General features: G+C 40.7%; 1 protein-coding gene across 1 annotated transcript in view; it reads left to right on the top strand.

Annotated features, from left to right (window-relative positions):
- LOC310996905 (rho GTPase-activating protein 26-like) overlaps nt 1-27397 on the top strand; it is a gene marked incomplete at its 5' end in the record, with an annotated part of 146299 nt that overhangs the window by 105969 nt on the left and 12933 nt on the right. The window contains 5 exons of the mRNA XM_083986428.1: nt 4482-4587; nt 9929-10088; nt 12916-13063; nt 14007-14193; nt 26876-26911. Of these exons, the coding sequence (XP_083842554.1) occupies nt 4482-4587; nt 9929-10088; nt 12916-13063; nt 14007-14193; nt 26876-26911 (637 nt within the window). The remainder of the gene's footprint in view (nt 1-4481; nt 4588-9928; nt 10089-12915; nt 13064-14006; nt 14194-26875; nt 26912-27397) is intronic.

The following is a 27397-nucleotide window of genomic DNA, read 5'->3' as shown; positions in this document are numbered from 1 at the left end:
AACCCCTGTATTAAAATATGACCAATTATTAATCCCCCAGGGGAAGTGTTTGATACAGTAAATTGTACATAAATTGTCATTTATACCAAATAATTATGTTTATTTATTTTTAATTACAAATGACATGCTAACAGTTAAATTCCTACCAATTCAATGTTATGTTAGTTAAATTGACCAGTATCTGTGCATTTACTTTTATTTTGGCGCCACATCTGCTGATATGGTTCCAACATCTTTTTTTTTTTTTTTGAAAGTAACGGTATTTAGGAACCTTTCTGATTAATTAATTGTGGTGTTTAAAGGTATAACGTGTAGGAATCCCACCCATCTAGCGGTGCGGTTGCATATCTGAACGTATTCTTGATTTTGCATTCACGTGAAATCGGGCAGATGTCAGTATTTATGAAAGACATATTTGATTTTTGATAATAAAAAGCCAAATAAGTTACACACTGGGGCTTTAATACCACGATTAATTGTGAAAACAAGGCTAATGGTGACTGACATCTCTATTGGGGATTCTATTCAGATGCATGAAGCCACACACAGTTTATTTATTTCATTTCTTGGTCCAAGGAGCTGAAATTCAAGGTAAAAGAGGAAAGAAGTGATGAACGCAGGTTTGTTGGAGTTGTGAGTCTGCAGCGCGGCCGCTGACCACAGGATTAACTCAACACTCAGACTGTGGGTTTTTATGAATGTGTGTTTGACTCATACAGACAGTGGCTGGTGGTGTGTGTTTACAGAGTTTGTGTTTGTGTTTAATCATCAATTTTGAGGAAATAGAGCAAATGTCCTCGTTTGTATCGTCACGATTCATTTGCAGTAATCTCCTCTGATGCAGGTACGGATGGAATTAGATGAAATTAGATCTTGACGTTTTGTGACGTGCGGCGGCGGAAGCGTGATGATTATGAGGGAAGACGAATGTGTGGAAGTTAGAAGAGAGGAAGACGTTTCAGAGACAAAGAGCAGCTCTGTGCTGCGGCTGCAGACTCAGCTTTCTGTTCAATGACTGATGGAACAACTCATTTCACTCCGTCCACTTTCATTCTCATGGACTTGGACAGGGCCGTTGCTAGGAATTCTGTGCCCCCTTAAAGAATACTAAAGTGGGCCCCTCCCCTAACTTTTCCTTTTTTTTTCTTAGACTACGTATGTATTATCGTTTTTTTATTTAGCTTTCTTTGTTTTGATGCTAATGCAGCATTACACTGCAAAAACTCAAGTATCTTAGCAAGATTATTTGTCTTATTTCTAGTCAAAATGTCATTTCTAGTCAAAACAAATCTCATTCTACTTAAAATAAGACTCATCATATTAAAAGTAGCTTGTTTTTAGACACTTTTTACTTCTTTCAAGCATATTTTCACTTGGAATAAGTAGAAAAAATCTGATAGTGGAGCAAGTTTTTCTTTCTTATTACAAGCACAAAAAACTTGCTTTCACTGGCAGATTTATTGTGAATTTAAGTGAAAATGATCTAAAAACAAGTTAATTTTTAGGTAATGAGTCTTATTTTAAGTGGAAAGAGATTAGTTTTGACTAGAAATGAGACATTTTGACAAGAAATAAGACAAATATTCTTGGAAAGATGTTGAGTTTTTACAGTGTACTATGAGTATTAGTCAGGGTCTTACGCAGAATAAATCAGTCGTACAAAGATTAGACTACTGGGGTTTTTTATGGGCCCCACTGGGCGCTGGGCCCCTAGAGTTATCATCACCTTTCTCCCCTATACAACGGCCCTGGACTTGGTGTCAGTCAGCTCCAGATGTTTACACCGTCAGAATGAGACACAATGAAACAACTGGATGAATCCAACACAAAGTGGATCAATGCAACTTCATATTCTATTTACACTTTTTCTCTCCCCGATTAATCGAACAATAATTGATTGTTAAATTAATCGAACAACTATTTTGATCATCTAATAATCAGCTTGAGTAGTTTTTTTTAAAGAAAAAAAGTCCAAACTCTCTGATTCAGCTTCTTCAATGTGAATATTTCTGGTTTCTTTGTTCCTTTATGACAATAAACTGAGTCTCTCTTTGGTTCGTGGACAAAACAAGACATTTGAGGACGATGTCGTCTGGTGGTTTGAGAAACACTGGTTGATGTTTTTCAACATTTTTAACATTTTATTGACCAAACAACTAATCGATAATGAAAATAATCATTAACTTTTCGATCAATGCTGTTAGATTTAGTTTGATATCTAAACTTTACACTGCTGGATAGAGCCCAGCCTGTGTGTGTGTGTGTGTGTGTGTGTGTTGAGGAGTGTGTGCTTCAGTAAAGTGTGTGTGAAATGGTGAACACCAGAGAATCCGTTACAGTGGACGATGGTGGAGTGGAGCTGTCTTGTCTTCATGCTCCTGCATCTTTCTGGAGACGTTTGTGCGTAGTATAGGCCTATGTAGTCCAGTCATTTTATGAAAAAAGGTTGAACAAATTGCAACAGAAGCAAACTCAACTGATTTTGTATCCTCAACATGACCTGAGTGAGGGAAAAAAAGCCCTTTAGAAAAAGAAAAAGTTTAGAAAAAGACCCAAATATATCCCATTCATATAGTCAGTCTACCACCCAGTCCTCCCATCGAGCTGGCCAGCTCTCCCTTTGACCCCTTTTTTGGCTTAAAATTACTGGACTAATATACGTGTGTGTGATTATATACAGTTGTGTGTGTTGTGTGTGTGTATGTTGGAGCCTGTCCGCTCTGAATTTATGTGTGTGCTGGTTGTGTGTGTGTGAGTGTGTGTGTGGTTGTGAGTGTATTAGCTGGTGCTGACAGTCGGGCCTCTGGGTTGATCTGCTGTGACTCTGTATCGACCCACTGTGGTCTGACTGAGAGAAGCTGTTCTTCACTCACCTGTCTGTCTCTAACCTGTCTGTCTGTAATAGGGCTTTGACATTTGCCCAAAAAATCATATTCGAATTTTGTATGTTTATTAATATTAATATTTGAATATTTATGATAATATTTTGATCATGGCGGCCCGCCACTCCTAAATGAATGTACAATGGATATTTCAACTTCTCCCTCCGTGGTTGTCGCACTCGCAGCCTTTTGCTCCGCCATTGTTTTTCAGTTAAGACGTGTGAACAGGCGTCAGGTGCTAACGACGTAGTAACATCAGTACAGGAGCCCTAGGTGATCAAGGGTAATGAGCTGCGTTTCACAACTTCAACAGGCTGAAAAAAGCCTCAAATCTGGGTTGAAAACTACATTTTCAGGCAAACACATTACATTATTACAGGTTCGAATATTTAGAGCTGCCCCATATTCATTCAAATATCTTTTTTTTTTAAAGGGATAGTTCAACATTTTGGCAAATTGGCCCATTGCCATAATCGCTATAGTCATAGCAGTAGGTTCGTTACCTTTATTTGTCGGTGTAAGCTATTTTTAGAACGGAGGAGCGGAGCGGCAGGCTGTTCAGAGCTACACTATGGAGGCTAATGGAATTTCTTGGTTTCCCTCATCAAACTCATCAAATACAAAATCCCAAAACTCCAAAACGCTTTCGTGGACAAGTTGTGACCTGCACAATCACCACGCTATGAGATAATAATGGAACGTTACGAAACGGAGCCGTTTTCGAGGTAAATACAGAGTAAATACAGAGACTGCTTGCTGAAAAACTGTCCCTGAACGCAACGTGCATCAGCGGTTTTGCATGAATTTACCTCTAAAACAACTCTGTCTCGTAACGTTCTATTATTATCTCATAGCGTGGTGAATGTGCAGCTCACAACTTGTCCACGAAAGCGTTTTGGAGTGTTGGGATTTTGTATTTGATGAGTTTGATGAGGGAAACCAAGAAATTCCATTAGCCTCCATAGTGTAGCTCTGAACAGCCTGCCGCTCCGCTCCTCCGTTCTAAAAATAGCTTACATCGACAAATAAAGGTAACGAACCTACTGCTATGACTATAGGGATTATGGCAATGGGCCAATTTGCCAAAATGTTGAACTATCCCTTTAAATATTCAAATTATATTCGAATAATGAAGTTCGATGTCAAAGCCCTAATCTGTAACCTGTCTGTCTGTCTGTTCCTCTCTGCTGTTGAATCCATCGCTCTGTGACTAATAACCCTCCTAGTCTGTGTATAGTCTGTCTGTCTCTCAGTCTGTGTCTTCTAAGTGACGGTGGTGATAATCACATCCAGACTCAGAGCAGCTGATGATGATGATGTTTTATTATTTATTTATCTTATTTCCAACAAACCAAGTGAAGTGACGACGGGAGCGAAGGAAAAGGAAAGAGACAGAGTGTTTGTTTTTTTGGTCCACTCCTCTGTCTGTGTTTATCAGCTCCAACGACGTCACTGAGGATGAAAACACAACGTCACATAAATAGTTTCATCTTTAAAAAAAAGAAAAGAAAAGAGAAAAATCTGTATCACTTCTTATCTTTCTATATATAAAGCTTTTATCTGATGAACCCTCTTCTCTCTGTGTTTCCCTCTGATCAGAGCTGGACAACCCCGAGGCCAGAGTGACAGAGATTCACGCGCTGGTTCATCGGCTGCCTGAGAAGAACAGACAGATGTTGGAGCTGCTGATGAAACATCTGGCCACGTAGGTTAACATGTCACACATCTGGATACAGATACATGAGCTCATCGTTCTCCTCTCTTCCTCTTCTCTCCTCTCTTCCTCCTCCTCTTCTCCTCCTTTCTCTTCTCTCCTCTCCTGTTCCTCTCCTATCTCCTCTCTTCTCCTATCCTCTACCTTTCCTATTTCATCTCCTCTCTTCTCCTTTTCCTCTCCTCTACCTTTCCTATTTCTTCTCTTCTCTTCCTCTCCTCTCCTCTCCTCTCCTCTCCTCTCCTCTCCTCTCTCATCCTCCTCTTTTCTCTCCTCTCCTCTACCTTTCCTATTTCCTCTCCTCTTCCTCTTCACTCCTTTTCTCTCTTCTCCCCCCTTCTCTTTGCTCTCTTCTCCTCCTCCTCTCCTCTCCTATTTCATCTCCTCTCCTCTCTCATCCTCCTCTTTTCTCTCCTCACCTCTACCTTTCCTATTTCCTCTCTTCTCATCTCCTCTCCTTTCCTCTCTTCTCCTCCCTTCTCTTCTCTCCTCCTCTCCTCTTTTCTCTCTTCTCCTCTCTCCCCATCTCCTCTCCTCTACCTTTCCTATTTCCTCCTCTCCTCTCCTCTCCTCTCCTCTCCTCTCCTCCCCTCCCCTCCTCTCCTCCCCTCCTCTCCTCCTTCCTGTTGTTGTCCATCTGCAGAAAGGATTAGTTCTCCCTCCATGTACAGTTGTACAGTGTAATAATCTCTTGACCACATGCATTAAAGCAGCGTAGCCTGAAAATAGAAACGCAGCAGATCAGATCGTCTCTTCTTGTCGTTCTGATCCCTGGAGGCGGAGCGGAGGTGAGAGGTGTTCAGGTTCAGCTCTTTTTCTGGAGGAAACAACGTCGTCGGAGCTGCTGTAATTACAGACCCAGAGTCAGTGCACAGGTTCACAGACATAAGACTTAAGTGTTTCCAGTGGGAAGTTAAGGGATAGTTCAACATTTTGGCAAATTGGCCCATTGCCATAATAATCCCTATAGTCATAGCAGTAGGTTTGTTACCTTTAATTGTCGGTGCAAGCTGTTTTTAGAACAGCGGAGCAGAGCCGTGAGCTGCTCAGAGCTACGCTACAGAGGCTCATTATGGGATTTCTTGGTTTCCCTCATCAAACTCATCAAATACACAATCCAACAACTCCACAACGCTCTGGTGGACAAGTTGTGACCTGCACATTCACCACGCTATGAGATAATAACACAACGTTACCACACAGAGTTGTTTTAGAGGTAAATTCATGCAAAACCACTGATGCGCGTTGCCTTCAGGGACAGTTTTTCATCAAGCAGTCTCTGTATTTCCCTCTAAAACAACTCTGTGTGGTAACGTTGTGTTATTATCTCATAGCGTGGTGAATGTGCAGGTCACAACTTGTCCACCAGAGCGTTGTGGAGTTGTTGGATTGTGTATTTGATGAGTTTGATGAGGGAAACCAAGAAATCCCATAATGAGCCTCCGTAGCGTAGCTCTGAGCAGCTCACGGCTCTGCTCCGCCGTTCTAAAAACAGCTTGCACCGACAATTAAAGGTAACAAACCTGCTGCTATGACTATAGGGATTATGGCAATGGGCCAATTTGCCAAAATGTTGAACTATCCCTTTAAGTGATTTGTTCATCTCAGTTTTTTTTGGGTTTTTTTACGTCTGTTTCGATCCACTGACCTGTAATTCACCAAATCACTGCCTCCTCCTGAGGAGACGAGAGGAGGCTGCTGATTGGTTTTCACTCTGTTACTCGAGGGCCTTTTAGCCTCAGCGCAGATGTTGATGAGCTCTCCAGATGAAGAGGTTCAATAAATCTGTTGTAGCAGTCGACTCCACCAACAAGCTCTTTGTTTATACATAGGCTAAAAGTTTGGACACACCGTCTCATTCACTGGTGTTTCTTTACTTTCTACATTGTAGATTCAAACTGAAGGCATCAAAACTGTGAAGGAGCACATATGGAGTTATGTAGTAAACACCAAAGTGTTAAAGCAGAAGTAAGCGATCCGGTCGTTTTGGCTAATGCTGCGTTCCAGGCAGGCTTTTGAAACCGTAAATTACAGCTTCAAGTCACGACTTACGACTTTGTAGCGTTCCAGGCAACCCACTCGTGTTTCTCCGACCTGTTTTACCTGTGAAAGTCACTATAACGGCCACTCGTAACTTCCGACCGGTGAACTCGTACCAGATCGAACTGGTACGACTTCACAGGTCGGAAAAACACGAGTTACGAGTTGCCTTGAACGCACCATAACGTCTTGTCAGCCGATGGAGTTAGCAGCCCCCGCCCTCGTCATGGATCTATTGGTCCTCGTCCCTACGTCACCACATTCAGGCGCATCCCTTGGCTGCACACACAGAGAGGACTGCCCCTTTATGCCGTTCTCTCTCCTCATTGGATAAAGGTTGTAGGATACAAGGAAAGTTTTCTCCTCGGCTCAGAGCAGAGCAGAGTGACTGACAGACCCGTGTTTTGGTCCAAACACTCTATAGAAGTGATTGCTGCCGGAAGATACAACTATTTAAGACTTATATTAACACAAAAATATCGCTTACTTCTGCTTTAATTAGCACATAAAAGATGTATAAAACAGCATATTAAAAAAAGTGGAACAACAACAACAAAAAGACATACAAAGTATACAGTAGATAAAGCAAATGTGCCGGAGAAACCAAAAAACCCCTAAGGGCTTGTCAAGTGGTCCTCCTAAAGACAAACATTCAACATACATTTAATTTACAGAATGAAAAAAACAACATAAAACAATTAAAAAGAGAAAAAAAAGAGAGAAAATCAATATTGTGTGAAAATTCAGGATAAACATTCAACATACATTTGTTAAGATAAGCATTCAACATAAATTCAGTTTACAGTCATGTGAAGAACAACATAAAACAACCAGAAAAAGAGAGAGAGAAAATCAAAGGTGATGTAAAACGTATGTGGAATTATGCATTGCTCAATTGGGAAATATATATTAGGGCTGGGACGATACGCTTTTCTCCCGATTCGATTCTTCTAAGATTTTTTGGATGGCGATTCGATTTTAAATTGCGATTCTAGGATATTGCCGATTCTCTCGATTTTTAGTCTCTATTTTTAACATTTATCTGTACACAAATATTGTAGGAGCCTATAAATTAACATACTCCATTATAAAGTGAACTTTATACCCTTATAACCCTTTTCAAAACCTGGACTCTCTGTATGTAAAAAAAAAAAAAAGGCTAACAAATGCACATTGCACAATATTTAAAAAAAATTCAAAAAAAAAAAAAATTGGAATTTTTATTTTTTTATTTTTTTTAAATCGGCAAAAAAGATATCGCAATATTTATGTGAATCGATTTTTTCTCCCACCCCTAATATATATATATATATATATGATCCAATCCAATCCAGAACAGCTTCCTCTCTCTCTCTGCTCTGCCTCCATTGTTGCTCAGAATCCAACAGGTTGACTGTTTAGTTGGACGCCACGAGCTGCTGCACCCCCTCGAGTTATAATACATAAATTAAAAAAAAACACAGAGGATGACAGTGTTGGCTTATGGGTAATAATTCCTCTAATGCAGCCAACTGGCATTGTGTTTTCACTCTAAACCCACATCTAAGCCCCGTGGCTTTATCAGGCTTTTCTTCTGTAGCGGCGGCGGCAGCAGGAAATAATGTGTGAGGAACGGGACGTCGGCCATGTTTATACAACACGGAGGTGAACACAGATGCAGGTGCTCTGTGACCTACTGTACGGCGATTATGGGATTACACCTGAAGCATCGCCTGTGTTTATATCATTAATGTCTCGAGTAAATGTCTTTAATGAAACACAACACTGATATACAGTATATCCTCCTGGACAATAGATTTAAATCTTCACCCTCATTTATTAAAGTTTGATATTTCATTTCATGTCTCTCAGTCATTGAAAGAAAGAAGACAGATCTCAATGACTGAAGATGCTTCTCTCTCTCTCTCTCTCTCTCGGTGTCTTTCTCTCAATAAAGTTATTGGCATTAAAGTTTCAGATCAGTTGAAGAGAGAGTAAAGTTTTGTTTTATGTGTAAATGTGCCAAACCTTTTACATTTGGTGGAGTGTACTGTATAAGGACATGTTTGCAGGAAGCACCACCTGTTCACCTGTTTGCATAAAAGAAAGCAAAAAAAAAAAAAAGTAAAAGGACTATGGAAAATACCAATTTTACATTTTCCAAACAAAATAAAACATTAAAGCGACAACGAGGAGTTTCTATTTGGTTATAAAAAAGTCTCATATTAATGTGGATGAATCTACGTTACCACTTGTTAATGGTCCATTTTAGATAAATCTATGGTTTTGTCTCTATGGTTATTTTGTTATTATTAGTGGTGGTGGAAATGCTGGGCGAGCCGACCAGCGTTTCTTTACTTTCGGTTTCGTGGCGAGTCATGAGAATAACGCCGCCGAATCTCCGTTTATGGTGGGAACTACGACGGTATGTGATCGTCTTCCAACCTCTGACTTTAATTCTTGATGAATGAAAACATGAGTCTGTCTTGTGCCGGTCAAAGAATTTCACGGTGCGGAGGCTCATAAATGTAGTGTGAAGACACTTCGCTTTAACAAAACTCCTGGTTGTCCCTTTAAAAACAAAATAGACACCCAAACAATAAACAGTAGAAACATAAACCACAATGAGAGTAAGTGGGTTAATGGAAGGTTGGTGAGAACAGAATAAGTCCATAATTAATTTTTTAAACATTATATCACGACAGGCCGTGGTATAATGAGCATAGACCACCTGGCGGCCTGGAGTGATATATTGCTTTTATAAAACGGTTACCAATAATGACAATATGAAAGAGGAATACGCAATCAATTTCATGTAGTTTTATTCAACCAGAAATACATATTATCCAATAAAATAGCCTCACTGTGAAAAACTAGTCCCTTGTCTCCAGACGTTAGCTCCAAGTAGCTCTGCATCTGGTCTTTTCCTCTGTCACTGCTCAGTCCCCTCTACCATTGTTAACCCTCTGGAGGTGAAAGTTTAAACCTTCAACATGTCAATTACACTACTTTAGTCCATTATTGTAAAAACACTGACTGTCTTTGGCTACGGACTGCAACAGCCCGTTGTCATGGATACATGACAACAACTTCCATTCATACCAGTCATACGTGCCTGAGGCGGAGTGATAGCCTACGCTGTGATAAGGCTTTAGAATAGTAGCCGTGGTATATGCTCATTATACCACGGTTAACAACCAATCAGATCGCCGGATTTCACCTTTCCGTTTTATAATAATTGATAAACATTAACGACATTAACACTCTCTCTCTCTCTGTGTGTCTCTCTGTCACCCCCCCACCCCCTCCACAGTGTGGCCAGTCACCACCAGCAGAACCTGATGACCGTGGCCAACCTGGGCGTGGTGTTCGGCCCCACGCTGCTGCGGCCGCAGGAGGAGACCGTGGCCGCCATCATGGACATCAAGTTCCAGAACATCGTGGTGGAGATCCTCATCGAGCACCACGAGAGGGTACGAGAGTGTGTGTGTGTGTGTGTGTGTGTGAGTGAACACGTCTCATAATGAAAAACACAACACAGTCGTGTGTGTGTGTGTGTGTGTGTGGCGACGTGGTACAGGCTTGAATTAATCCCTCTGCTTTGTCAAAGGGATTAACTTTTGTGTAAATGCGCATTAAACCAACAATTAATGCACCTAACACTTTCTATCTGAACACCTGCTACACACACACACACACACACACTGCAGCTCTATATACTGTACCTACACTTCAAAGCCACTTTCACCCTCCATCCTCCTTTAGATCCAAGCAGCTTATTGGCCCAGTCAAGCTGCTTACATATGTCTCCATGGCAACAGATAGATCAGCGTTACTACCGGAGACTCCAGCATCACACACACACACACACACACACACACACACACACACACACACACACACACACACACACACACACACACACACACACACACACACACACACACACACACACACACACACACACACACACACACACACACACACACACACACACACACTCCTATAGAAGTGTTATCCTTCCTCCCTCCTGCTCATGTGCAGTAGTAAATATTTTCATGTGACTCTACTTATATATATCATTTTATTTTTGCTTTTCTGCAGCAGCAACAACCTCAGAGTGTTTAACGGGTTTAGTTTAGTTTATTTAGTTTATTTAGTTTATTAAGGGACGGTTGTGCAATGACATGAATCATTTGCAGAGAATGAAGAGATGGTTGCAGCAGGTTTAGCTCACGGCTCATTTACATCTGCAGTCCCAACAACATATAACATATAAAAAATACACAGGAAACACAGACACACAAACTACTATACAAGGGTGATACATAGAATAGACAATAGACAACACAGAAACACAGTTCACACATCTAAATAGACCAGGTCAAGTGTAATACGTTTTAGAAAGGTCCTATATGGTCAATGGAAAGAAAAGCGAAGTCATACATGATACAAAATTTTAATTTAATCTTGCACTCGTCACTTTAGCACATAGCACTTTAATTAGCACTGCAGCACTTTCTGACTGTTCTGTGCTCTCTTGTTCCCTTGGTGCTTTTTCGGCCAATTAACATACGTGTGTTGTTCATGTATGTGTGTGTAAGATGTCAAGGTGTCATCATGATGCATTGTCTATTGTCGTACAGTAGTCCTGCCTCTTGTGCTTCTTTCTTCATTGTTTTTATGTTTCACATCAAACTGCCAATGGGACTGGGGATGGAAATGAGCCACTTGGCTACAATCCCACATATTTACACAACAGTTGTTCATTAATATGTACTGTTCCCAATAAATCTGAAATCTGAAAATACGATTAAACATTTTAAAATTCTCCAATTCCTATTTCACGAGTAATAATAATAGAAAAGTAGGAATAATTCCATAGATTGAATGAGGCACTGAAATACATTTTTTAAGAGACTAACTGAGTAACAAGTGAACTGCTTTTAAGCGTGGTTCCTACTGCAGCGTTTTGTTTTTATTTGAGAGATAGATGAACGGATGTGGAGACGACAACGATGATGATGATGGCTGAAATGAACCGAGCGGTGTTCGTTGTGCAGTAAAATATCCACGCTGAGATATATAATTAGTGAGAGGGGGGAAATCCAGTGCATGTACATTTTTATCACAGCTTGAGGTTTTAAAGCATTTCTTTTTTTACACAATCTCACTTCAGGGAGTAAAAATAAAGTATATTTCAGAGCGCCACGGCGTCGTGGTGTGAGGTTGAAAGGACGTCTGGGTCCAAGTTCTGCTGCTTGAATCCTGGAATTAATATTAACATGAAAACTCAAACAGAATTTATATGTTATATAGTTTGTTTCTTTCTTTCTTTCTTCTCAGAGAGCGAGAGAAGAGAAGAATGATTCAGCAGTGACATCAAGCTGCTCATGCTGCAGCTGGTTTAACATGTCAAGCTGCTTTTTTTAGTTCTGTTTCTGGATCAGATCACAGTCTGGCATATTGTTGCCTCGCTCTGTGTGTGTGTGTGTGTGTGTGTGTGTGTGTGTGTGTGTGTGTGTGTGTGTGTGTGTGTGTGTGTGTGTGTGTGTGTGTGTGTGTGTGTGTGTGTGTGTGTGTGTGTGTGTGTTTAACATTGAAGCACAGCTCTGTGTGTCACTGTCTTTGCCCTTAGCTCCAGCTCCAGAGTCCTACTGTAGTGCTGGTTAAATCAATGACTTGTAACTAGTTCCAGGGAGAATGGAGGCTCTCTGCCTTCTATTCCACCTACAGTACAGTTCAGTTTTCTGCAAAAATAGAGGACATTTATAAAGTTAATAGAGAAGTCTGAAGAGAACAGAACATGAGTTTATATTTTGTGAATTGGAAACCGGGAACAGTTTTGTCTTTATTTCACAAATTCATCCCTATAATTTATTGTACATGTACAGTATACCTGAAAAACTGGTCCAGATCAATCTGGAATGAAACAAAGTGAATTCCTGCAAATTGTTCATACATACATTTAATGTTTTGACCACAGAGGTTTTGTATTATTATTATTATTATCCACCGCTACATGGATTGATTTCTGTGCATTTGTCTTCATTGAAAACAAATGCACTTGGAGGAGAGGAGGGTTAGAGACACAGAGGAGGAGAGACAGGACTGACTGTAGCTCCTCTTTAGGATAAGTTCAGTTTTCTGCAAAAATAGATGGAGATGTATAAAGTTAATAGAAAAGTCTGAAGAGAAAATATTTCCTCTTCAAGATATAAAACCCACATTACCCTGCAGATACAGATGAAAAACTAATATCTTGACCTTTGCTTTGCTTCAACATCAACATCTGTGCAGATATTCAGGGATGTGCCGAGTTCTGCAGCAGCAGCTCCGACCAACCAGCAGCTCAACCTCTCCAGGAGGAAAAGCAGCGAGAGCAAAGCGCCGTCCTGCAGCGAGAGGCCTCTCACACTCTTCCACACGCCGACACATTCACAGAAAGGTGAGCTGAGCTGAGCAGCGCTGCCTCTGATCTGGGATCTGTTTCCTCCTTCCCCTCCAGTTACAGTCGGCCGACACCTTAGGTCACCATGTGGTCGACGCAGTGAGCAAAGCAGAAACATGGAGCAGCACTGTAGCTATGATGACAGGAGGGAGTTCACACTGATCAGCAGGTGGATGCGTTCAGAGACACGTCTTGTCTCTAAGTGGCCGTTTGCAGAACAAACACATCACACTGGATTAACCTTCCTCTGGTGTCGGCTTTCTGCTGCCATCTCATCTCTCTCTTCTTCTGACCCCAGTCTTAAATCAGCTGTAAAACACAGTAAAAACTATTATTTATTGCCCATTTGTTTCTCATCTCTTGGTTACGTTGTTAGGTTCCTTATCCATGAAAAGGTTGGTTATGCACTTATGATTTCAGTTTTAAAGCAGAAGTAAGGTGAATGTTTGTGTTAATATAAGTCTTAAATAGTTGTATCTTCCGACAGCAATCACTTCTATAGAGTGTTTGGTCTGAAACACGGGTCTGTCAGTCACTCTGCTCTGCTCTGAGCCGAGGAGAAAACTTTCCTTGTATCCTACAACCTTTATCCAATGAGGAGAGAGAACGGCATAAAGGGGCAGTCCTCTCTGTGTGTGCAGCCAAGGGATGCGCGTGAATGTGGTGACGTAGGGACGAGGGCGGGGACTGCTAACTCCATCTGCTGACAGGAAGTTAGACAAAACCACCGGATCGCTTACTTCTGCTTTAATTCGCTCATTATTGTTCTTATCGTTATAACCGACCCTAACAACACAAATGTAATAATTTTAACCAGAGCGTTTTAGAATTTAGTGAAAAAAAGGTTTTAATTTGTTTAAATAGAAGTTCCTGACAAAGTCAAAAAACCTTGATGCAATAAACAAATGTTTGTGGTACTGTTTGTGTTTCCTTCTTGCAGGTGAAAAGAGGAACAGCGTGGTCAACGCCTCGGTGGGCGAGCTGCAGCCGCCCGTCGTCTCCTCGGCCAACTGCAACAGCAGCAGCAGCAGCAGCAGCAGCAGCCAAAGCCAAGGCCGCACGCCCCGACACAGTCTGACCAGCAACGACGGGGAGCTGGACCCCCGGCAGATCAGACCCAGCTCGCTGTGAGTCCCACACACACACACACACCTAGAGCTCACCACACACACCGCTGCTGTGCGTTACAGCTTCATTAGGAAGTAGTTAGAGCAAATAATAGGTTAAAAAAACTAGATTGTTTAACCAATCAGAGGCTAATGTTTATAGTTTGAAACTTATGAACCTTGAACTGCAGTGAAAAATGTAGAAAGACTAAGGCTACATTTACACGGAAACGATCTGAACAGAAAACGCAAAAGTGGCGTTGCGTTCTCACTTTTTATTTTGCGTTAAGATGAGCTTTTTGGGGAGGAAATCTGCGTGCATGCGGTGACGCAAAAGTCCGTGGAATAGGGGTGTACCTGAACCCGAATACGTATTCGGAAGTACACAAATAATTCTTTGATCCCGAATAGTTTTGCTGTCCGAAATTTCTCCTCATTATTCGGGAGCTTTTTCCTAAAGAAAAATAAACGTTTGGATCAGGAGCAGCTCATAACCAGATGATTCTGGCGCTAATGCACCTTAACGTTGGTGCGCCGCCTTAGAAGCACAACACCAGTAGAGCGCCAAACACGAGCTGCAGCACTGAGTCACCCTGTTTCATCTGTGTCTAGTTCACGTTAGGGTTGCTAAGAAACAGCAACTCCCAGCATGCATTGCATCACAGTAGACAGGAAGTGCTCACCAATACTTCCAGGGTCACCGTTCAACAACTTAGCATTTTTCTCATAGACAATAATGGGAAAAGAAGCGGCTATAAAACGGTGGATCATTTTATTTGAGTGTCACAACCCCCGCGAAACGACTCGTTTCTCTACCAGAATTTGATCCATTCAGTCCGATTACGTTTGGAAAGTCTAGAAGAGCCGCACGATTAAATAATTTTATTCCCGTTCTAGTTAGCCCAGAGCTAAAGCAGAAGTTAACCGGCTAGCTCGGCTGAAGTCAGTGCGCCCACTTCCGGTTTCTTCCCGAATACGAATCTGAAGTTTTTTTAAAAAGCCTGAATCCAAATCCGAATACAAATACACCCTTAGTTTATAGTTTGAAACTTATTAACCTTGAGCTGCTGTGAAAGATGTAGAAAGATTAAAACCTTCAGATATTTGTGGAAATAAAATCAACAATAAAAAAGAAAAAAAGTTGTGTATTTACAGAAGAAACTCTGTCAGAAAATAAACCAAAGCTGCAGAGAGAGAGACAGATGTTCGGGAGTTTGGACACATGTGGGTGGACACACACACACACACACACATGCACAGGCGTAGTGTGTGTGCACTCACATGTGCAAACATTAACTTCAAAGGTGCTCACACACACACACACAGACACACACGGGTTCAGGAATGCACACGCACATTTTTTATTTCATGCACACAGATACTCAGAGGCACAGGAATGCTGCAGCACGTAACACACACGTCAGCGCGCACACACACACACACACACACACACACACACACATACAGTATGTGGCAGCTGAGAGCTTAAGCAGAAAGAGTCTCATGACTGGAAGGTTGTCGGTTTAAATCCCAAAAGTATCTGTGAAATATCTGCAGCACAGAGCTGAACTCCCCCGGGTCAGACTGGAAGCAAGTACACAAAACACACACACACAGACACACACACACACACACACACATACACACTTATTGAGTATCAGTTGCACAAATTGCGTGTCTTTGATTTCTCTCTTCAGTCTGAGGAGCAGTTTACATAACTCACAGGTCTGAGCTCGTCCTGCTCTGACAACATGTGTCTTCATCCAGACACACAACACACACACACACAACACACACACACACACACACACACACACACACACACACACACACACACACACACACACACACACACACACACACACACACACACACACACACACACACACACACACAGGAGCTCAACAGTCCTACTAGAACAATCTGTCACCAACATGGCTGCACTTAAATACTGATTACTGCTCTTCTCCTTCCTCCTCCTCATCCTGTTTTACTTTCTCTTCCTTCCTCATAGTCGTTGATTGAATATTGTGTCAGTCGTTTATTCTTTGTCTCTATCAGGTCATAGTCTGATTCTAATGACGGAGTAGAGACCACAGTTGTACAGTTTTAGTCCTTTTACACTGGATCAGAATTATACACTGCAAAAACTCAAAATCTTTCCAAGAATATTTGTCTTATTTCTTGTCAAAATGTCTCATTTCTAGTCAAAACTAATCTCTTTCCACTTAAAATAAGACTCATCACCTAAAAATGAACTTGTTTTTAGATCATTTTCACTTGTTTCAAACAAATTTTCACTTGAAATAAGTAGAAAAATCTGCCAGTGAAAGCAAGTTTTTTGTGCTTGTAATAAGAAAGAAAAACTTTCTCAACTATCAGATTTTTCTACTTATTTCAAGTGAAAATCTGCTTCAAAGAAGTAAAAAGTGTCTAAAAACAAGCTGCTTTTTAATGTAATGAGTCTTATTTTAAGTAGAATGAGATTTGTTTTGACTAGAAATGAGACAAATATTCTTGGTCAGATTTTGAGTTTTTGCAGTGTAGGATCAATGTTTTAAAGCACCTAAAAGACATTTTCACTTTTGTTTCTGTATAACATCAAGATCATCAAGGAATCTGCTGTTTTTTATATATTGTATATAATAATATTATTGTTCTATATGATATAAGATTCCATATATTATATTGTAATATTAGCAGTGCAGAGATGAGGAGTGCACGTTGCCTTCACTAGAGACAGTCGTGCACTGATTGTAGCAGAGATGACTCAGCTGTATCTGTGTTTGTGCTGCGTCATGACTCAGGAACAGGAAGTAAACGTTAGTTAGTTAGTTTTATTCAATCTTTAGCACAAATTATTTACAGTCAAGCATGAATCACAATCAATCAACGATCATTAATAATGCATCCCTTAGTTCAAACTTAGTTCATGAATATTAAAAAAGATTGAAAAGGTGCAGGCTGAAGCAGTGGAAGGAAACGTTCACATCTATGCAGCTGCTTCAAAAACGTCTCGTTAGTTTAAAATCCACCGTCTTTTACTGTTAAAACAAGACATGAAGTTTCGCAAAACCAGGACTTGACAGAGCAGACACACACACACTTAAATGAATCGACAACTCAAACATGTGTGTTTATCAGCCAACATGTACAGTATTTACATTTACCGATGACTGACACATAGATAAATAAATGAGACGAAGGTCGAGAAGGAGAGAGAAGCTGTTCAGACTTTTACAGAGAGAAACCTGTTGGTCATGATGAAAAAAAAGAAAAAAAGAAAAACCCACATGTGGAGCGTGAAATGAGACGTTCACAAGGCTCTCGCTTTATTTCCTCTGCTCTGAAGGTCACGCCTGAGTGCTGTCGAGTGTTTTATACACACACATCTCCTTATCCGTCCATTATGTGTGATGATCAGAGAGTCACAGACCCCTGAAGGCAGCCGCGCGCTCTTTGCACTTTGCTGCGTTTTATTATTTTCACGCACCAGAGAGACGTCGTCTGTCAGTCGCTAGCTGGTCCAGGATGAGTTAATGAAGCAGACTCTCTGTCAGATAGATAGATAGAGATGTGTCTTTGAGCTCAGTCTCAACGGTCTTGAAAAGGTTGGCGTGGTTCCTTCACATGATGGATTTTTTTTTTTTTTTTTGCTTCTGTTTGGATCCAAAAATAGAAAAATCAGATGAGGACTCGTTCCAGCAGGAATCCTTCTCTGCTGCACAAACAGCCACGTTGTCCCAGGAAATCTGTGACTAAATAAAAGATGAATCTGGGGCAGAGGAGAGGACGGAGTCGTGTTGCTTTGTTTTGAACCGGAGCAAATGTGGTTTTTATTACGTAACATGCCTTTACTAAATGTTTTTTAAGAAGAAGGAGAAGGAGAAGGAGAAGAAGAGGTGTTGTGACATCTGTATCTAATCTGAATATACTCACAGGTGAGGAGGTGATGTCACGGACTGATGGAAACAGATGTGTTTAAATGCTTTAAGGCCCGTAGACGCTCTGCTAGAGCTCAGATAAGACAGAAACCACATCAGCTCCAGTCTGAACCTCCACAGGTCACTAAGACATTCGCTCTGATGAATCCAACATTAAAGGGATACGCCAACATTTTCTTTTTTAACGTGTCTTGCTTTACTCCCGAGTCCATGACCAGCAGATAGACACCATCCTTTCCACTGTGCGTGCAGTAACAAGGGAGATAGAGCCGTATCGCCCGTAATTAGCTTAGCTCAAACACTGGAAGTGTATGGGTAGTGTTAGCCTGCCTCCACCTAAAGTCACTAATTAGCTTAGCTCAAACACTGGAAGTGTATAGGTAGTGTTAGCCTGCCTCCACCTAAAGTCACTAATTAGCTTAGCTCAAACACTGGAAGTGTATAGGTAGTGTTAGCCTGCCTCCTACCCGAGCTGAAATCAGCAGTCAGAAGCTGATTTCATTTTAGCTCTAAACTCTGTAAATATATCACTTTATCCACATTTCAAACATGTTTAGGTGAGAAAGTAGCCGTTTAGATCAACAGTGTGTCGTGTGTGACAAATTCGGCGCTACTCAAGCTAGCCGTTGTGACCAACGCACTTCCGGTTACTTTCACAAAATAAAACACCCGTTGCCCTTTACATAGAGAAAACCATGACGATAGAATTTGTGCTTTTACTTTGAAACAGGAAGCTAACCTACCCTCGATGTAGCTAGCTAGAACCAAAATAAAGCGTCTTTGCTTGAACCCTCCGTTTTGACCGATCTCGTCCCGTTAGCGGCATTTGACCGCTCAAGATGCCTTACCGGAGAGTTTTGTCAGCTCTGAGACCAAGATCGGCCCGCCGGTTTCCCTTTAGAGTTGCTGAAGAGTTTCTCTGATGACTTTAGGTGGAGGCAGGCTAACACTACCTATACACTTCCAGTGTTTGAGCTAAGCTAATTAGCGACTTTAGGTGGAGGCAGGCTAACACTACCTATACACTTCCAGCGTTTGAGCTAAGCTAATTAGCGACTTTAGGTGGAGGCAGGCTAACACTACCCATACACTTCCAGTGTTTGAGCTAAGCTAATTAGCAACTTTAGGTGGAGGCAGGCTAACACTACCTATACACTTCCAGTGTTTGAGCTAAGCTAATTAGCGACTTTAGGTAGGAGGCAGGCTAACACTACCCATACACTTCCAGTGTTTGAGCTAAGCTAATTAGCGACTTTAGGTGGAGGTAAGCTAACACTACCTATACACTTCCAGTGTTTGAGCTAAGCTAATTAGTGACTTTAGGTGGAGGCAGGCTAACACTACCCATACACTTCCAGTGTTTGAGCTAAGCTAATTAGCGACTTTAGGTGGAGGTAAGCTAACACTACCTATACACTTCCAGTGTTTGAGCTAAGCTAATTAGCGACTTTAGGTAGGAGGCAGGCTAACACTACCCATACACTTCCAGTGTTTGAGCTAAGATAATTACGGCGATACGGCTCTATCTCCCTTGTTACTGCACGCACAGTGGAAAGGATGGTGTCTATCTGCTGGTCATGGACTCGGGAGTGAGGCAAGACACAAAAAAAAAATGTTGGTGTATCCCTTTAACACTGTGTAACATTGTGTTACAGTAGCTTAAATCAGATTAAACCACAGCATCACCTGAAGTGATGGTTTTTAAGTGTTGATGATAATTAGCCTAACTGAGGTTAAAACTAAACGGTGATAGTGATTGTGTGTGTGAGTGTTGACTAACAACAGATGCAGACAAAGAGTTCTTTGTCTCCTTCAGGTTCAGTTGTGAATCTAATAAAGAGTTGTGTTGTTTTTATGAGCGCATTAGTTTGAGTTGTTAAAGTCTCCTGTTGTCACCTCGCTCCAATTTAAAGCTTCACTACGTCGTTGTTTAACCATGAACAGCAGCTGATGCTGTTAAAGGAAAGACAGAGACGCTGTCCAGTGGCATTGTGGGTAATGCAGTATGTAAAAGTTTTTAAAACTCAACTCATACTCGACCTCTGCTGCTTTTGATTCCTGATTTATTCCCACAAAATCCCAAATCCGTGCTTCTGACGACAGTGAATACCAACGTGCTGAGGTCTCGGTCTGAGCGTCTCGGGGGGAAAAGCAGACGATGATGTATTAAAGCCCATTTACAGCAGAAAAAAAAAAAAAATGCTGCCGACTTGAGCTCATGTTTTCTCAGTCCTGCAGAGTCAGACCTGAGCCAAACATAGTTTTCCAAGAAAAGCCGGCGTCGGCGTGCAGGCCTTCATCACAGACACCGGAGAGGAACAAAGATCAGAGGTTAACGACTTAGTCTCTGGAGGATCCTCATCGTCACGTGGTGTTTTCCAGCTCACGCTTCTTTTTATGGGTTTTTTTCTGCACTTTTTCTTTTTTGAAGGTGGAAAATACCTGGAGGTTTTCACACCTTGAACATTCCTTCACGTTCGCGTGCACACACACCGTGACCGCGTCCTCGTGACTCTTTCTAGTAACAGACAGAACTCCACCTCTGACCTGATGTACCTAAACACCTAAACACCTCCTCCTGGCTGCACGGTGTTCGTTAGTGAACTATTTTTAATTTACCCCTCGTGTCTGTTTGGCCTTCGACTGAAAAGAGAGAAGAGAAAAAAAAAAGAAGAGCGAGTCGAGTGGTGAATGAAGCAGAGATAAAGAGATAGAAACATCTGTAAAGATAAACGGCTGCACGGAAGAAAAGATATTTAAAAAAAAAAAAACCTCCAGCACTGCAAAAACTCAAAATCTTACCAAGAATATTTGTCCTATTTCCAGTCAAAAATGTAATTTCTAGTCTAAACAAATCTAATTTTACCTAAAATAAGACTCATCACATAAAAAGCAGCTTGTTTTTAAGACACATTTTACTAATTTCAAGCAGATTTTCGCTTGAAATAAGTAGAAAAATCTGATAGTGGAGCAAGTTTTTCTTTCTTATTACAAGCACAAAAATCTTCCTTTCACTGGCAGATTTTTCTACTCATTTCAAGTGAAAATTTGTTTGAAACAAGTGAAAATGATCTAAAAACAAATAATTTTTTATGTGACGAGTCTTATTTTAAGTGGAAAGAGATTAGTTTTGACTAGAAATGAGACATTTTGACTAGAAATTAGACAAATATTCTTGCAAAGAGTTTGAGTTTTTGCAGTGAGTGACGAGAACGTTTTGTAGAAAACCTGTCATAGAAATATTTCCTCCCGTCGGCGTAACACTTAAGACTTCACACACTCACACACTTACATAACACACACACACCCTCTCTCTCTCTCTCTCTCTCACACACACACACCGGTGCCAGTCACCAGGTTTCACGTGTACGACCTCTGCAAATGGGTTTCTCAATCACATTTTAGTTTATTTTTTGCTTTTTGTTGGTTTGGTTAGTAGGAAAACGCTTAAAGCTGCAGCCATGGCAACGCTCTACGTCTTCTCTGATTGGTTTGTTTTGGTGACATTAAGTCCTGAGAAAGTTTTTCTGCTCCCCGTCGTCTTCAACCTTCTCCTGTAAATATCATTTCAATTATTCTGCTGCATCACCACCGTGTGCAGCTGCACGATGCAACTTGTCTGCATGAAGACGGATAAAAGCCACATAAACAGTCGGTCTGATCATAACGAGCTGATAAATGAGTTGTTAATCTTCATCTAAAACAGCTGAAGGTTCAGTAAAGTCTCAGTTTTCAGATGAATTAGAGCTGGAATAAATAAAAACCAGTCACTAATACAAAAACCAACAATCCACTGAAACTCCTACGCGGGGCCACACTCACTGTTTTTCCACTCTCGCTTTCTTCTCTTCAATAAGAAGAAATACCAGTTTTATCCGCATCACTTTACAATAACAAAAGGAAAGACAGAGAGAGAGGCTTTTAATTTGAAAAAGCTGCAGCAGCGTTCGCAGCAGGTCAACATCGATCAGGAGGAGAAGAAAAAAGGACTGGAGTTAATTTGTGAATGAAAACGAGGTTTGTGTTGTTGCAGCAGCAGCAGCAGCAGCAGCAGCAGCTCGGTGCTGAACTGTTGTTGCACCGCTGCTGCAAAAGATGCTGTGTTTGCATTAGTGGGAATAAAATAAAATAAAAAAAAATAAAAAAGAGGCTGTAGTACTGTAGCGTTCAGGTGTAAAGTAACAGAACGGGAAATGTCAGCGCTGCTCGCTCCGTTGGCTTTAAACAGTTACACTGCAAAAACTCAAAATCTTACCAAGAATATTTGTCTTATTTCTAGTCAAAACAAATCTCATTATACGTAAAATAAGACTCATCACATAAAAAGTAGCTTGTTTTTAGACACTTTTTACTTCTTTCAAGCAGATTTTCACTTGAAATAAGTAGAAAAATCTGACAGTGGAGCAAGTTTTTCTTTCTTATTAAGAAGTGAATACGTTTGAAAGAAGTAAAAAGTGTCTAAAAACAAGCTGCTTTTTAATGTGAAATGTGAAAATGTGAAAATTATCTAAAAATATGTTAATTCTTTAGGTGATGAGTCTTATTTTAAGTGGAAAGAGATTAGTTTTAACTAGAAATGAGACATTTTGACAAGAAATAAGACAAATATTCTTGGAAAGATTTTGAGTTTTTGCAGTGTACATGTTCGTTTGTGTAGAGAAGCAGCTGAGTTTATTAACCAGCCCGACTCGTCAGTGGAGTTTAATATAATGACGGGTTGGTAGAGCTGCTCATCATTATGGAACTTGTTTCCTCTGCAGGTTGAGTGAACCAACAGCCGGCGATGCATTCCTGCTTTTAGTGTCTGCACAGTGAGAAACTGTAGAAACAGATGTGATTAACAACAGAAGCAAAACACCCAGACAACACCTGCCTCTTCCCATTGTTGTGTGTGTGTGTGTGTGTGTGTGTGTGTGTGTGTGTGTGTGTGTGTGTGTGTGTGTGTGTGTGTGTGTGTGTGTGTGTGTGTCAGATACTGTAAATACAGACACACTAGGTACTGTAGGTGTATTATGACAGAGTGAATGAACGTCCTGTCAGGAGGAGAGATCAGCTTCCACTGCCAACACATGAGAATAAAGAGACAAACAGGAAGTGTGTGTGTGCATGTATGTGTGCGTGCGTGCTTGTGTGTGTGAGTGTGTGTTTGATTCACACCATAAGAGCCAGAGTAGTTAACAGGTATTGATTATTATCAGCTGGATCTCTCTGGACGGAGGGAGAGAGGATGAGTGGTTTAGAGGAGGAGGAGAAACAGGAAGCAGCGAGCGGTGATGGATCATTCAAGATGACAGTTTAATATAATAATAATAAAAACAACATTTTACTGTGTTTTCTTGAAGCTGAGTTTAAGAAAGGAAACAGAATCCCACTAATCAAAGAGATTTAAAGGATAATTTCCGTTTTTTTACAACCTGGACCTTATTTCTAGCATAAAATACGATCATTTTACTCACCCAGATAACTTTGGTGTCATTTGGAGTTGTTTTGACGAAATTAGCCCCAGTGGAGCGGCGCGTATATCTGTATAATGGAGTCTACAGGGCAGCAGAATGCAGCCTCTAAATAACACATTATCTGCAGAGAAACTCCTTCATTTCACCAATACTTAGTTCTGATAGGCTAGTGCTATTCCCCTCTGAGTCCGGGGTTAGCTGTTATCAACATCCGGGGTCTGTAGGTTGACCTACTGACCTCTGACCTGGATGATGTCATCTCTGAGCGCCGCGCGGCTCATTCTGATAATAATCATTCTGCTTCGGCATTCGGGTCCATTTTTATCTCAACTAGCCGGAGCTTTAGTGAGTCCAGGTTGAGGAGAGGAAGCCTGTGGAAGCTGAACTTCATCCAGCTGCTCATTTTGTTCTGACAAGTCAGAAACACGCAGAAACCAACCGTAGCATTAGTGCTAGCAACAAGCTCAGAGATGACATCATCCAGGTCAGAGGTCAGTAGGTCAACCTACTGACCCCGGATGTTGATAACAGCTAACCCCGGACTCAGAGGGGAATAGCACTAGCCTATCACAACTAAATATTGGTGAAATGAAGGAGTTTTGCGGCGGATAATGTGTTATTAAGAGGCTGCATTGCGCTGCCCCGTGTTCTCGCATTATACGGATATACGCGCCGCTCCACTGGGGCTAATTTCGTCAAAACGACTCCAAATGACACCAAAGTTATCTGGGTGAGTAAAATGATCATATTTTATGCTAGAAATAAGGTCCAGGTTGTTAAAAAACGGAAATTATCCTTTAATCTGTTAATGTGAACGACGAGTCAGACAGTGATGAGAAAAGGTCTTTAATGAGCTTCATTGACTGACGGTCTTATTCATGAGATCCTGCTGGTCATTTGAAAGCAGCTAACAATATTATATAACAATTTACAGTATTTATTTTTTGTTTTTATCAGTTAAATATGAGAATTTCATTTGCAAAAGCAGACAACTCAATTTTTAAAAGATTTTCTAAACAATTTTTAATTATTGCATTATTTACACCAGGTGATACAGTATCAGTCAAACCAAAGTTGACTGGCTTTGACCAAGGAGATGAGACGTAACAAAACATACGTAGCTCAAAAAAATAAAGCTTTATTGAAAACAACACTATGCAAAGAATAATTCAAAAGCATCAGCTCATCTTTTTCAAAATGGCACTTACGTATCTGCTTTTGCAAATGAACTCTTCCTCATATATTTGTTGAATCGTTGAGAATCTGAACTCCATCGTCGTTTAATTCGTCCTTCGTGGTAGAGAAACTCCAAGGTCTTCAAGGCTTCAGACACACACTTCATCCTCCTACTCCTCCTCCTCCTCCTCCTCCTCTGTTTATGCTTGTCGCCACGGCAACGTGTGAAGTTAAAGTCATTGTGATGTCGACTGATGGAAACGTTTCATCGCCGTCGTCTCGTCGTCTTCGTGACTGAATATAAACTCTGGTTATTTAAGTAAAGTGACCGTTCTGACAAATCCCATCTGAGGATATACACTATACTGTAACGCTGTCACCACGGCAACCATATTATTCCACATCCGCAGCATCATCTTGCCTGTGACACTGACTGAGAAACATCATTTTCTTCCTCCGTCCTTTATCACGTGGTTATTTAACGTGTGATTTTGTATATCTGTATTTATCTCCAGAGTGGTTTTCTCACCGCAGCTCCTTCAGCTCATGATTATTTTAGTTTTTACGGCTCAAAGCTTCACTCGTTTGCTTCAGTAACCCAGTTATTCACACAACAGCTCCACTAAACTCACTCAATGATGCATTTACAGCCAGATCTGAACACAGTGGAGCCTTCAGCTTCATATACGTCGCTCAGTTGGTGCAGAATAAAACAGATTAAACAAAAAAAAGAAAAGAAAAAAGCTGAATACAGTATGAGTTGAAGTTGCAGCCATTAGCCTGGATGCTGATGTTGCTGAATAAGCAGTTGCAACTGGATGGAAACACGTCGGTGTGTTTACACAGCTTGATTTCTTGGATTCTTCGATCGAACTTTTCATTTGTGCATCTGGTTGAAAGACTTGAGTGCAAAAACCCCCTCCATTAGCAGCTTTAGCTCAAACAAACGGCACCGTTTAGTTCACGTTTTATAACCAAATGTCAGAGATTAAAGGAGAAAGTGTGAGTGCGTTTTGAACTGGACAGACTGATGAGTTAATTACATCCACAGGTCAGAGATGTGTTGCTTTTATGTCTTAAATTAAACCCTGATGGTCGGGAGAAAAAGTCGTTTTTGAAGCATTTGGACAATGAAGAGGAAAAAGAATCTGTTCTGTTCAGTAGATTTCATTTGGAGAATTACAGATGTAATTGTCTTCAATTAGAGGTTTTTATAATGAGGCAAGTGGCTGCATGAATAGATGCTCTGAGTGTCGAACACTGAGCTCTCGGCTTTTAAGGTTTTCTCAGGTTTTCTGCTTCACGTCGTGCAGAACGGAGATTTAACAGAGAAGCAGAAGAAAGAAAATATCTCAGGGCTTGAAACACGACGCACAAGAGTTTTATCAGAGCTGCAAGGAAATCTGTCTAATCTGTCTGTTTTTTATTTCTGTATAAATACATCACTCTTGTTCATTTTCCCTGTTTTTAGACCGTTGAATGCTGCATTGACTGTAGCTTATGTCGTTTTTCATTACATCTATTTGATCATACGTGCAAAATATTACCAGCAGACATGTACACTCATTTGCTTTTGCTTTTTGAATGATTTGAAAGAATATAGGCGGAAGCTGTTGAGCTTAATCTGCCTAAACCTGAATCTTCCCACTCTTATTTATTTATTTAATAATAATAATAATAGCTCCAAAGAGTTGTGACAGAAAAATAATAATATATATATATATAAGTAAATACACAAATATTCAGAATTTGTGCTTTTGAAACCAATCAAATAAAGAGAAACACATAACCATAAATAGAACAGAGACAGAATAATCAAAAATATACATAATGAGGTCAATTTCATAATTTATCTCACAATAACAAGGTAAATGAGTTAGAACAGAGTGATCAGTGTGTCAGACACTTAAAACAAACAACTTAACAAAGAGAAACATCAGTTTATCTACAGTATAGACCAGGTGTGAGACGTCAGTGGGAGAAGTGAATCCTCATCACGGCTCAGTTCCTCCTTCCACCTACATGTAAATGCTCTGGGTTTTTTTTTAAACGTTAATTCTATTGTAAAGCAGTTTGCTGGTTTATTCTCACTGTAGATGTTGTAATGTCTGAATTTTCCGTTTGCAGGCTGAACCCAAAGAGTCGCGGCAGCATCCCGGCCAGGTGAGAAAACAAGGTCTTACTTTTCACAGCTGCTTACAGTCTGTCCAGATGTCTATAATTAAGCAATATACTACGGACTGGAGTGATATATTGCTTTTATAAAACGGTTAACAATAATGTCAATATGAAAGAGGAATACGCAATCAATTTCATGTAGTTTTATTCAACCAGAAATACATATTATCCAATAAAAAGCTGTTCCCAGCTGTCCAGCCGTTAGCTCCAAGTAGCTCTGCATCTGGTCTTTTCCTCTGTCACTGCTCAGTCCCCTCTACCATTGTTAACCCTCTGGAGGTGAAAGTTCACCTTCAACATGTCAATTACACTACTTTTTTAACATCGTAAAAACATCAACTGTCTTTTGCTACGGACTGCAACAGTCGGTTGTCATAGATACATGACAAACTCCCATTCATACCAGTCATACGTGCACTGCAAAAACTCAAAATCTTTCCAAGAATATTTGTCTTATTTCTAGTCAAAACT

The sequence above is a fragment of the Trachurus trachurus genome (genome assembly GCF_905171665.1).
Source record: "Trachurus trachurus genome assembly, chromosome: 14".
Taxonomy (NCBI): domain Eukaryota; kingdom Metazoa; phylum Chordata; class Actinopteri; order Carangiformes; family Carangidae; genus Trachurus; species Trachurus trachurus.
The sequence above is the reverse complement of the archived record's forward strand: the minus strand, read 5'-3'. Positions and strand labels throughout refer to the sequence as shown.